A 12515-nucleotide genomic window follows, 5' to 3' on the forward strand; every position below is an offset into this window, starting at 1 on the left:
TAGGAAGGTGTAAGAAGTAAGGTAAAGAGGGTGGCCCAATGGGCTTACGTAGCGGGTCGACACGAACTGTCAAATTTGCAGTTCTCCCTTTCACCTCAATGTCCCTACTGAAACGTGAAAGCAAAGCAGAGAAGAGAACTTGCCTGCGGAAACTATTCATTTCGCCTCATCCACACAGAGAAAGGTATTAACGATGAGATTTCGTGGGAGCTTTATATTTCGCCGTTTTCTTTCTCAGTTTCGAAAGCAATTCGATTCAAAGTCCGAATTCCCAGTTCCCAATTTCCGGAGTCGAGCTCCGTTCTTCCTTCGTTCTTATTCTTCCGGTAATTCTTTGTTCAATCTATTTACGCATTCAGGTTTTTGGGTTTATTTTAATTTCATGTAAAATGCTTATATTCATTCATCAATAATGGATTGTTCAGAGCAAGCGATGCTTCGTAGTTATAATTGGTTTGAAGTTATTAGAAACAGCGATAGGTCGTTGTGTTTAGTGTGTGTGTAACTATTGTTGTTAACAGAAGTGCAAGCTCCACTGTCCCCTCAGCTCTTGAACATAATGGAACAAAGACTCTCCGCAGTTGAGCACAGGACTGCATATCTAAACAAACTTCTAAATCAGGTAATGCAGTTGCGATTTTCTTTTTTTCAAAAACTCTCTTTCGACGTTTTCAGTGAGTAAAAGTGAGAATTTGATGGTTTTATGGCAGAGAAAAACCAGTGGAAGGATTTAATTATATAACAGTTAAAAAATTAAAGGATATTAAATTTGAGCAAAAAATTGTGAAGGGGTCATAGTCATCCTTCAGCCGTAATACAACCAAGATACAATTAAGCATAAGTTAATTTTTATAATTGGATTGTGTTTTAGTTCATTATCTTATGTTTAATTTCTGCTTCTCATTGAAGACAGCCAGAAGCATCGCCATCAGAATACGCGAGAACTAACAAGGAGCTTCGGAAGCTAAGTGGTTCTGTGGACCTTATTAATGAATTGAGGACCATACAGAAGGTAATGAGGTCATGCAACTTTACATTACCAAACAGCAACTTACCTGAATGTCAAGTGGTGTTACAGGACCGTTACTTTTTAAGAATAACAAAGATGTAGAGAACAACAATATGTCTTGTAATCAGTGTATGATTTTCTAAAATGGTTTGGTTACACAGATTATCTTTCTTTGGAACGGGACTTCTTTTTCCTTAAGAAAACATTAAATTATGTAGTTAAGCTGAGTTAAAACTGAAAGTATTTTGTGTCTTAATTTTAAGCTGGAGTTTAACCTTAATTTGAAGAGGGAATTTTTACTGTCGAAATCTGTGTGTTATGACTTCATTCTTATAGCCAGATATTTAGTTAATCATACGCGCTTAGCAAACATAAAGTTGATGGTGTATAATGGTATCAATTGTTCCATTAAGTTGTCCCCACCTAGCGGGAAAAGAAGCACATAGGATTTTTTTACTAAAATAAGTGAAAACTACTTATTTTTAAAAAAGTAGATTAGTCAAATACATAAAAATCTACTTATTTTATTAAATAAGCAATTCTTTTTAAAAACAAAAATAAGCACAAACAAACCAACCCATTATCTAATGTTACTGATTTACTGTATTAAGGAAATTGATGGCTTGAAGTCACTAATCGAGGAATGTTCTGAGGATAAAGACATGCTTAATATGGCTACAGAGGAAATGGCTCAGGCCATAGAAGAAGAAAGAAGACTGCAAAATTTGCTGCTGAAGTCATTACTTCCTAAGGACGATGCTAATGAAAGGGATTGCATTTTGGAGGTACGAGCAGGTAAAATATCATGGCTGAAAATAGATATCTATTATTATTGGTTATGAAACTATCTTGTTCTTCACTTTATTATGGTATTGGTATGCTTTTAACTCTGCTTTCTTTTTTGTTATACCATTTTTGTCCAGGTACTGGTGGGGAGGAGGCTTCCCTGTTTGCAATGGATATCTTTAGAATGTAAGGTTTCATTTTTTTAACTGGAATTTTGATAGATTTAGGAACTGTAGTTGGTTTTCTAAATGCGATCTTGTTTGACATAATATAGGTATGAGAAGTACGCTCTCAAGAAAGGCTGGAAATTTGAAGTAGTAGATATAGCTCAATCTGATCTGAAAGGGTACAAGGTACATATTTCTTATATTATTGTAGTCAATAAATATGAAGAGGTTTTTGGTGCTTTCCCCCTATTGTTTTTGGATTATTGATTGTGGCATACACCATACATTGCAACTTTCTGTTTGTTTTGTACTGTGTGCCACAAGTTCCTGCTAGTAGAATTGAATATCATCCTGCAATTGATGTAGTTTGGACTATTCTTTCGCAGGAGGCTAGTGCAGCAATTGCAGGAGTTGGTGTTTATGGGAAACTAAAATTTGAGAGTGGAATCCATCGTGTCCAGGTTTTAGTTACCACCTCTCAGATATAATCTATATGACTATAATTACATCTACTTTTGTCAACCACTTACATTCTACTTTTTACAGCGAGTTCCTGTGACAGAAAAGTTGGGAAGAATTCATACCAGTGCTGTTTCTGTTGCAATTCTTCCTCAGGCTGATGAGGTAATTAGCAATTTCTTCCTTTGAATCAATGGCCTGTGATAAGAAACTTTAAATGCTTGTTGATTTTAAGAATATGAAAAAGTATATTCAACTGTTGGTTACTCTAAAATAATTATGAAGAAAAAGACTTCACATATGATTTATGTCTCTATTTTCGTCCTTTGGTTCTGTTAGGTTGATGAATGGAATTACAAAGGCTTGGTTAAGACCTTAGGAGAACCATACTGTCATAGTTGAAGACTTAAGGCCTTATGAAACCCATACACCTAATGTGAGGGTCAACTCCTATATCTTACATTTGAATCCTAACCTAACATTTGCCACGCTCCTCAGCCCAAAGCTAGCTCTTTAACAAGTCCCAAACAAATGCTACAATACCATACACCACTTGTTTGCAACCAAGATCAAGGTGGAATGTTTTGATACCAATTGATAGAATTCTGGTATCTTTATTGAAAATACAAGGATGAACTTCCTTATTTACAAAATAGAACACTCACTCATTCTTCAAGGGAGTGCACCTCCCGAGCCAAAAGGCTCTAATTCCTTACAAATGACAAGATGTGCCTCCCTCTGAACCCTTGTATTTATTGACATGCCTTTGTTTCCCTAATTATCTTGGCCCCAGGCTAACTAATTATTCGGCTATGGGTTATCTAACTGACTTGTTCCTACTTTGCTCGTTCTGGTGACTCATAGTTATTATGCTTGTGCCATATGCAGGTGGACGTTCAATTGAAGAATGAAGACTTAAGAATCGACACCTATAGATCTGGTGGTTCAGGTGGTCAGCATGCAAATACAACCAACAGTGCTGTTAGAGTAACCCACATTCCAACAGGGATTATGATTACTATACAAGATGAGCGGTCTCAACATATGGTAAGTGGTTCAAAATATTTGGCATGATTCACATTTAATATTTTTTTATTGGCAATGTGCATTTTTTTTGGTACACAGTCTCTTTTTTTTAATTTATAGAGTGCCTCAATTAACTCCAAAATTCTGTGAGCTGGAGTTTATAATACTGCTTCAATTCCTCTTGATTGACATGCAATTTAACTCACCCTGAATAACTTTTTCCTATACTTGAAGAGATTAATTATTGAGGCAATATGTTTTGGTGTGTGTAACGACTTAATTTCTTAATTAGTTATGCTTTTCCTATGACATGCTAATGTATGTGGATAGGTAGCTTTGTCAACTAGTTGAAAAGGCAGAAAAAATCATTATGCAAGTAATAAAAAATTCTTGTTTCTGTAATTAGAATATTTTTTGTAAGGGCGGGCCTTTCTTACTCTTTTGACGAGGCAGACTTGGTTATTTATGGTCTGCAATAAATTCACTGTTTTTGTTTCTCTGTTCGTTGTTCTTACACTCTATATCGGCCATTTTCATTTCCGATTAGAACAAGGCCAAAGCTCTCAAGGTACTCTGTGCAAAACTATATGAAATGGAAAGGCTAAGACTTCATAGAAGTCGATCAAAGCTTCGATCAGAGCAGGTAGAAGAGTTATCATAATAAAATTGTTCAATTTCCATACCCTTTTGCATTCTGGAATGACTTGGCGTTTGTCAAACTGTTCAGATTGGTAGTGGGGATAGATCTGAACGCATCAGAACGTACAATTTCCCTCAGGGCCGGGTAACTGATCATAGAGTTGGTATCACTTATCACTCGGTAGATGATGTGATGCAAGGTGAAAATCTTGATGTCTTCATTGATGCCCTTCTACTACAGGAAGAAATGGATGCAATAGCAACTTTTAGTTCGTCTTAGTAAAACAAGCGGATTCAAGTTTTCTTGATTATTAATATCTTATTAGTGTAATTTGCTTCTGAAAAAAATGAACTTTCATATTTTGCGTATGATGCAAGGCAGAGGAATAAGTCGAGATAATATATATCACTTACATGAGAGAGGCTTGAGAGATGGTGAAACATGAAATGTTAAAAGACCTATATTTTTTGTTTTTGCATTGGTTGACCTGAGTGAGGTTTCTCGTTTTTTAAATTATTTAATTCCTAACATAAGAGTAGGGTTAGTGTGGCCAATCTGCATAATTTCATCTCCTTGGAATGGCTATTTTAACTATTGGAGTTGCTTCATTCTTAGGCAGTTAGACCATGCTCGGTGGACAAGAATATAGGGGGTGACAATTCAGGCTAGCCTGTTCCGAGTTTGACCTTCAAAATGTAGGTTGGGTTGGTCCGTCTTGCGTAAGGAGTACGAGCTCATTTCATTCATCCTCGATTCATGGCTTGCCGGTCAACCTATATAAGAAAAATATTTTTTTTTCAAAAATTAAAATTTTATTTAATTATAAAAAAAACTTATTCCTACTACTAATTCAAATCAAAATATAAATTCAATTATAATGGTGGTTAGAAGTTTTGATTAAAAATAATTAAAATTTTGCTTTGCATCTATTTTTCGTATATATGTATGTAAATGTATAAGAATATTTTATCAAAGTTTTGTTACAAAAATATTTTAATAAAGATGATTAATTTTTTAACTAATTGAAACTTTTTCTTTATATTATATTTTTATTAAATTTTTTTTGAATATAAGACTTTACTTAAAATTAAATTTTTGTCCCCCATTCATATACCACTTAGACAATCTTATCAAAGAATTCCAATTTATGTATTGCTCTCAATATAGATTTTTTGCTACGCTTAATATTTGACAGACATTGGATATTTATGTATTGCTCTCAATATAGATTTTTTGCTACGCTTAATATTTGACAGACATTGGATGTTGACTGATTTTTTTTTCTAAATTCATAAAAAAAATTAATAGCAAAGATGATAAAAAAATCCAATCTGACAAACTTTTGACAAAGAATAATAATGATAAAAAAAAATCTTTATGATAAAAGAGAGTATGATTGACACTGATGTGGATTAATGTTAACTGAGAAATATAAATATTCCAGTGCTTTCAACGACAAAATATAATCGACTTTGTTTAAACGTTTTTGAGTCACTATGCCTTAACCTTCACCATTCTGATTAAAGTTGAGATACTAACTAAACTAATGAGATAAATATAAAAAGAATATACAGAAATATAAGGGAAGATAGTATGAAAATTTCAAAATTTTATGTTGAAAGAAATATGCCAAATTAAGTTATTCTCGTACGTTTTAATTTCTTTTAAAATTTCTCATCTAAATAACATATTTTACGATAAAATACTTCAATTTTTTTTTTATAAAAACCAAATTATTCTCAAAATTATTTTACTCTAGCCACATAGATATACTTATCGAGAATGAAAAGGTTAAAGCTACTAAATTTACGTTTGAAGGGTTATTTCCCATTACAACTTTTCCATAAAAAGACTTGATAGTTACAAACAGTAAATTCCAATATAATTTTATTATTGAAAATTGAATGTATCAAATTTGACTTTGTAGTCCTGGCCATGGCATGAATTGTCCTTGAGTTTTCATTTCAATGTTCCAGATCTCAGTCTTGGTAGACATAATATAGCACTTGAAAGTGACCCAGTTATACATGGCGAGTCAAATAGTGTCGAATCTTTAAGAAGGACAAAACATTATTGAATCTTAATTCCTTTTCTTGCAAGGCAGAGAGGATTGAATTTTGAAGGAAAAAAATAAAATAAAAATGATTGATAGATAGCTTGCCATTATTCCTGTTTGTTAATCTTCCAAGTTGCACTTACAAAATAAAAAAAAAATATATATAAAAAGTATTATAACGCATGTAGGTTTCAAAGTGTGATATGGTGTAGCTGAAGATGACATGAATTGCTAGATTTGGACCTCTATAAACAAATAGAGATCCCAACTTGGGCAAGAAATGGATAACGAGGTGCTTTATTTAATACATTGTTTATATTATGCTTCCTGTTTGGGTGCCATAGGATCCACTTTTCATTATCACACGTTCTATCATAACTGCCCAAAACGTAGATCTAACTTATAAGAGGGACAATATTAGTATAATGCAAACACTTTTTTTTTTTTCTTTTGGGTAAAGAAAGAAATATCCTTGTAAAATGACTGTGAACATCAATAAATGCGAGATTGTTTTGTATGTTTCAATTAAAACTTTTGTAAGAAATGTTTTTTTTTTAATATTCAATTTAAAGAAGATTACTTCTAGTAAAAAATACCTCTAGTTTATGTAAAAATAAAGAAAAAAGACCCATTTAAATACTCCAAAGAAAACTATTTGGCACGTCATTGCAAACATCTAACTCCCCAGACATCATAAGGGGTGTCAGATTTTGTCTGAGAACACATACCATGAAATCATCTAATGTGAAAGAATTACTAGGAAATCCTCAATTTCCTCAGAGTGCCCTGAAGGGATCCAGAGTGAGTGAGATGGAAGATTTTGCTAACAGCTTGTGTGGTTGGAGTTGGGAGGAGAACAAGTTGTTTGAGCTAGCTTTGGCAGTGGTAGATGAGCAACACCCTGAACGGTGGGAAGTGGTTGCAGCCATGGTTGGAGGACAAAAAAGTGCAGGAGATGTTCAAGAACATTATGTGATCCTTCTCAAGGATTTACTAGTTATAGAATCTGGAAAACTGGACCATAAACTTGGGGAAGTTATGCCTGTTGTCCTAGTTGAGTGTAAGGAGTCCATATGCTTGTCCCACAACGATACAAGCATGTAACTCCCTTTTATTTGGTTGAACACGATATTCTTTTAGAATGGAAGCAACCAATATCTGTTATGAAATTGTTTGGTCTCATGTTTCTGTTTATCAAGCTGTTTGATTTGATATGTTGATTCCAGCTTGGTCATTCAATTGGAAATAATATGATGTAAGGTTGCAGAACGCATCAGTGGATCAACTTGGCTAATGGTAATTCATTTATGTTTCTCTTGTTCTTTTTCTGTTTGATTCTACCTCTTGATCTTTCTGAGGGTCGTACTTGATTTTGTGTTCAAATCTCTAGAGTCTAGCTACTCAGATTTCGTTTTGTAGCTTCTGTTTTTGGTTCTTCATTGTATCTATGGGGCAATCAGGTTGATTCTGGATGATGTTTTTTCCCATTTCATTGTCTGATTCAATTAGTTCATGTCTCTTGCTGTTGTTGGATATTCTCTCTCTAGATTGTTGAATTAGGCCAAAACACACGTTCTGCTAGAGAATCGTATCCATTTTAAGCTGCAATCACATTGGCTACTTGGAAGTGATAAATAACTCAAACATGGATAAATATAAGGTTACTATTTCTAAATTTTGAAACATTTTAAAATTCATATCATGAACAATATACAGTACTACAGCACAAAGGTCTAAAAGAAAAGCCTGACATGATTTCAGTGTCCATCTTTATACACAGAAATTTATGTTCATTGGAATCCAGAATGTGGCATCACTTGAATCTTTCCTTCAAAATTGGCAGATAAGCTGTCCTACAATTGGTCCCAAAATGTAATCACCCGGGAGGGCAGCTTGTGTTGCAAGTGCTATCAATTATCAATTATTCATTGGGACTAAAAATCGAATTGCTGTGCATGGATTAGTCCTCTCTTGACCAAGGAGTTGTCTCGTGACTTTCACTTGTAACTTTTTGATGTAGTGATAAACGCTTGATCTAATATCAATTTGATTCAAGATCACAAGTTCCGTATAATTGTTCAGGAAAAGATTGTTGCAAGTTACATAATCGAGTCACGATCGAAGAGTTTGATTTTTACTAATAAATACTTGATCCAAGAGGATGGTTGGTTGAGAATTCTTTCTTCCCCCACTTGTCAGAAACCTAAAGATCTTGCCAATGAGTTAACACAGTGGAAGCAATTATTAACCTTAAAAAAAACAGACATAAAAACAATCACAACCAGACAACTGTGAATGTATGGAACTTGACAATTGTGCATGAGATACCACATTAGCAGTAATAGGAGTGGATCCAAAAGAGCTGATGCAAAGTTTAAAAAACATTGCATCAATCAGAGCATTCTCCAGCTATAGAGCCAATCAGATTGCTTAGTAGATCACACACATGATTAAAACCCTTTTTAATAGTAAATACATAAATAAAAGAAGAGGGAACAAGAAAGAGAGAGAGCCAGGGAAGAGGCAGTGCATGAGCGTAGCCACAACAGATATCTCTCTCCTCTCATTCTCACTTCACCATTTCTGTCAATAGCTACATTCTTGCTCTGCCTTTTCCCAGCCTTTGTCCTGTCTCTTCTCTTTGACCCCTCAAACTTTGGATAGACTAACTTACCTCTATCCTCATCAACATCATTGACCACCCTCTAAAAACTGGATTTGCATATTACTTTTGCATACATTTCATACAACCCATCTCTATATATAATACTGGTAATTATAATTATAAAAAGTGTACCAGAGAGAGAGAGGAATGAATGGTTTGTAGTACAAGCATGTACTAACAAATTTCAGTCCAACGTTGGCCTGTACTACTTCATGATATTGGTAGTACACTAATGCTAATTCCATTTCAAAGTGAAAAAGAAACTTCAAGGAGACCTACCTTTCACCATGTGTTATCACCACCACTGTGCTTTTCTTCTGCTGGGGAGATGCTAAGTTACCATTCTAAATTATCTACTGTCAAGGTAAATTTTTCTGTACAGTATCAATCCATCAGCTAATGTGACAATTTGCAATTTTTAAATTGTCAATGTAATGACAACTCATCGAATATAATGACAATCGATCTACTCATCTGATGGTGAAAGCAAGTGTTCCTTTTTTAGTAAAAGTACAACTAGCAGAGTCCAAATGTTACTGAACAATTTCACCAAACATAACTACCGAACATGAACATGATCCTTTGTTTGAGTTTTCTTGTGATAACATAAAAGTGGATAGTTAAACAAAATGAGGTGGTGGTATGAATGGCAATTAAGATAAAACTTGGGATGGTGGAAGGAAGGAGAAACACATGGTGGGTCCTTCTCCCTTCTCAATTTCTTTTCATCAAATACAAAAAAGTATTGGTTTACAGTGAGGAGTTGAATGGAACCACTGAACCTCCACAATAAAGAAAAATACATTTATATGGTTTTGTTACATTTCCAAACATAAACCAAACATTTCCAAGGAAAGCAATCATTTTCATACTTTTGTTATTTTTCTTTCTATGGAGAGGGTAATTAAGTTGTCAATAATATTATATATGGAAAACTTTTCTTTTTTTAGGGTTTATGGTTGAAATCTTAAATTTTGTAGTGTCTCATTTCAGCATATTTGCATGTAAAAGAAATTTTTAGTTTCCTCCTTAAGTATGGTTGAAGTTTGCTTCTTCGAGATTGGAGAATACAAAAACTTTCATATTAATCAAGATAAGAGATTTATTCTATAACGATTCATAAGGGGGTTTATTTTTTGAGATGTGAGACAACAAAATTCCAAAATTCTGTAAATAAATTGGCTTGCAAATAAAGAGATTTAGAAACATTTAATGTGTTGATTTTTTTTTCAGCATACCATTTTATTGAAGGGTTTCTACAAAAATTTAGTTTAAAATTCCTTTAGCTTTAGAGAAATATTGCATCAAGAATTTAGATTAATTATCAACATGTCAACATGCAAAATCGTTGTACTACATTTTTTTTACTATTATAATTAAAAATGATTGAAAATCATAAAATTAAGTATCCAATTCTTTCTTTAACAGGTTGAAGTAGATAAGTGCTCACAAACTGGTGACAATTCTAACAGGTTGAAATAGTTGAAGGATGCTGAAACTTGATCGATTAACATAAAATTTAAGGTTCTATGGATAATGATGTTGCGGGTGCAGAAATGTGTAGTATCCAATTGTCAAGTGTATTTTCTTAGAACAATAAAGCAACACGAATTCATTGTGAATAAAAGAAGAAATGCAGAAATGTTTCAATTGTTGTCGCGGACACCATGTTTCTGCGCACACAACATGTGTACGGTCACATCCGCAAAGCTGAATTACATGATCGACGCTCACATACAAGACAACAACATAAACCAGGCTCGTAAACTGTTTGACGATAATCCCTCATCCCGCAACCTTGTTTCCTGGAACATGATGATGACTGGGCACGTCAAACACTATCAAATTGAACATGCCCACAACCTGTTTGACCAAATGCCCCTTAAAGACACTGTTTCCTGGAATATCATGCTCTCTGGTTTTAGTAGAATCACGGACTCTGAGGGGTTGTACCGCCATTTCTTGCAAATGGGAAGATCTGGTGTTGCCCCGGATGACTATACCATCTCCACACTGCTCAGAACAGTTATAAGTACTAAGTTGGATGTTTTGGTTCCCCAGGTTCATGCTCTAGCGCTTCATTTGGCACTTAACTTGAGTGTGTTTGTTGGTTCTTCATTGATCAGAGCTTATGCGAATTTAAGAGAGGAAGAGGCTTTTAAGCGTGTGTTTGATGATATATTGGTGAAAGATGTCACATCTTGGAATGCTTTGGTTTCTGGTTATATGGAAGTGGGAAGAATGGATGATGCACAAACAAACTTTGATGCGATGCCCCAGAGGAACATAATTTCCTGGACTACTTTGGTGAATGGTTATATCAGAAACAAGAAGATAAACAAAGCAAGGTCTGTTTTTGACAAAATGAGTGAGAGGAATGTGGTGTCTTGGACGGTAATGATCAGTGGGTATGTGCAAAATAAGAGATTTATGGATGCATTGAAGCTTTTTCTTCTGATGTTTAAGTCAGGAACTCGTCCCAATCATTTCACGTTTTCAAGTGTGTTGGACGCATGTGCTGGTTGTTCCTCTCTTGTGGTGGGAATGCAGGTGCACCTGTGTGTTATCAAGTCTGGCATACCAGATGATGTCATCTCATTGACCTCGCTTGTGGATATGTATGCTAAATGTGGGGATACGGATGCAGCATTTCTTGTTTTCGAGTCCATTCTGAAAAAGAATTTGGTGTCATGGAATTCCATAATTGGCGGCTTTGCGAGGAACGGGCTTGGTAACCGAGCACTAAAGGAGTTTGATCGGATGAAAACAGTTGGTGTTAAACCAGATGAAGTTACTTTTGTAAATGTGTTGTCAGCGTGCGTGCATGCAGGTCTTGTTCAAGAAGGTGAAAAGCACTTCACTTCTATGCTGTCAAAGTATGGAATCCAAGCAGAGATGGAACACTTTACTTGCATGGTGGACCTCTACGGAAGAGCAGGGCAATTTGATGAAGCAGTAAAATTGATCGAGAATATGCCATTTGAGCCTGACGTGGTGTTGTGGGGTGCGCTGCTGGCAGCTTGTGGCATGCATTCAAATTTAGAACTCGGGGAGTATGCTGCAGAGAGGATCCGCAAACTGGAAAGCAACCATCCTGTTTCTTACTCAATACTTTCAAAGATCCAAGGTGAGAAAGGAATATGGAGCAGTGTTAATGAACTGAGGGACTTGATGAAAGTGAAACAAATCAGAAAGCAGAAGGCAATTAGTTGGGTTCTGTAAACTCAGCCGAGTGATAATGGTTATGTGCATTGTGCAATTTATGAGTTTGTGACTCTTTCTACTCAATTGAATTCCCATGGTACATTAAAGCCCAAGAGGGATGTTGAAGTCTCTATCATACTCAAGCCCCTGGCGAGGGAACATTCCAGATGAAATGGCAATCACTTATTTCCCCCCATTGGCTTCTGAAGAATTAAATGCCCATTTTATTGGAGAAGAATGAAAAAATTGAATGACGTTTATAATAATTTTCACTAGCTGTTCAGTGGCAAATTCTGAGAGACACTTGACACCTTATTTGTTTTATTGGAAGGTTTAGGTACTTATTTAGATTTTATACTTCTACAATCTTTAAGTTTTAATTCCTATATCTTAAAAATTACTCATTAATATAAATTTGTTACAAATTATGTGCTACTGTATATTTATATATGAAAAAATCAGTTCAATCTCTCAATTTTGCTCAACTTCATAATGGATGGACT

The 12515-nt window shown here is 34.7% G+C and overlaps 2 protein-coding genes, 1 long non-coding RNA gene and 1 pseudogene across 7 annotated transcripts; 3 read left to right on the forward strand and 1 right to left on the reverse strand.

The window, feature by feature from the left end:
- The first annotated feature begins 77 nt into the window (after window positions 1-77).
- LOC137814834 (Peptide chain release factor 1) lies at window positions 78-4565 on the forward strand. 4 transcript variants are annotated; one of them, XM_068617753.2, is made up of 11 exons: window positions 78-326; window positions 522-622; window positions 914-1012; window positions 1621-1804; window positions 1933-1981; window positions 2070-2148; window positions 2349-2423; window positions 2509-2586; window positions 3310-3468; window positions 3995-4090; window positions 4175-4565. In XM_068617753.2, exons 1-11 carry the CDS (start codon window positions 194-196, stop codon window positions 4364-4366), a joined length of 1245 nt encoding a protein of 414 aa, XP_068473854.1. In that variant the 5' UTR covers window positions 78-193; the 3' UTR covers window positions 4367-4565. The 4 variants fall into 4 exon arrangements, with proteins under 4 accessions (XP_068473854.1, XP_090149609.1, XP_090149612.1 ...); XM_090293483.1 differs by having other exon boundaries at window positions 101-326; window positions 910-1012; XM_090293486.1 differs by having other exon boundaries at window positions 117-326; window positions 910-1012; window positions 1621-1794.
- Window positions 4566-6798: 2233 nt separating this feature from the next.
- Window positions 6799-12440, forward strand: LOC150029687 (protein RADIALIS-like 3 pseudogene; annotated as a pseudogene). The gene is made up of 2 exons (XR_016514589.1): window positions 6799-7439; window positions 10237-12440. The product of XR_016514589.1 is annotated as a protein RADIALIS-like 3 pseudogene (transcript).
- Window positions 7790-8883, reverse strand: LOC137814836 (uncharacterized). Its single transcript, XR_016514591.1, has 2 exons — window positions 8818-8883; window positions 7790-8354 (listed from the first exon to the last, which is right to left on the reverse strand). It is a non-coding gene; the product is annotated as an uncharacterized LOC137814836 (long non-coding RNA).
- On the forward strand, window positions 10345-12440 carry LOC137814833 (pentatricopeptide repeat-containing protein At2g21090). Its single transcript, XM_068617752.2, has one exon. It carries the CDS (start codon window positions 10345-10347, stop codon window positions 12028-12030), a length of 1686 nt encoding a protein of 561 aa, XP_068473853.1. The 3' UTR covers window positions 12031-12440.
- Window positions 12441-12515: the final 75 nt, after the last annotated feature.

Source organism: Phaseolus vulgaris, chromosome 1, assembly GCF_051622355.1.
Source record: "Phaseolus vulgaris cultivar YP4 chromosome 1, ASM5162235v1, whole genome shotgun sequence".
Taxonomy (NCBI): domain Eukaryota; kingdom Viridiplantae; phylum Streptophyta; class Magnoliopsida; order Fabales; family Fabaceae; genus Phaseolus; species Phaseolus vulgaris.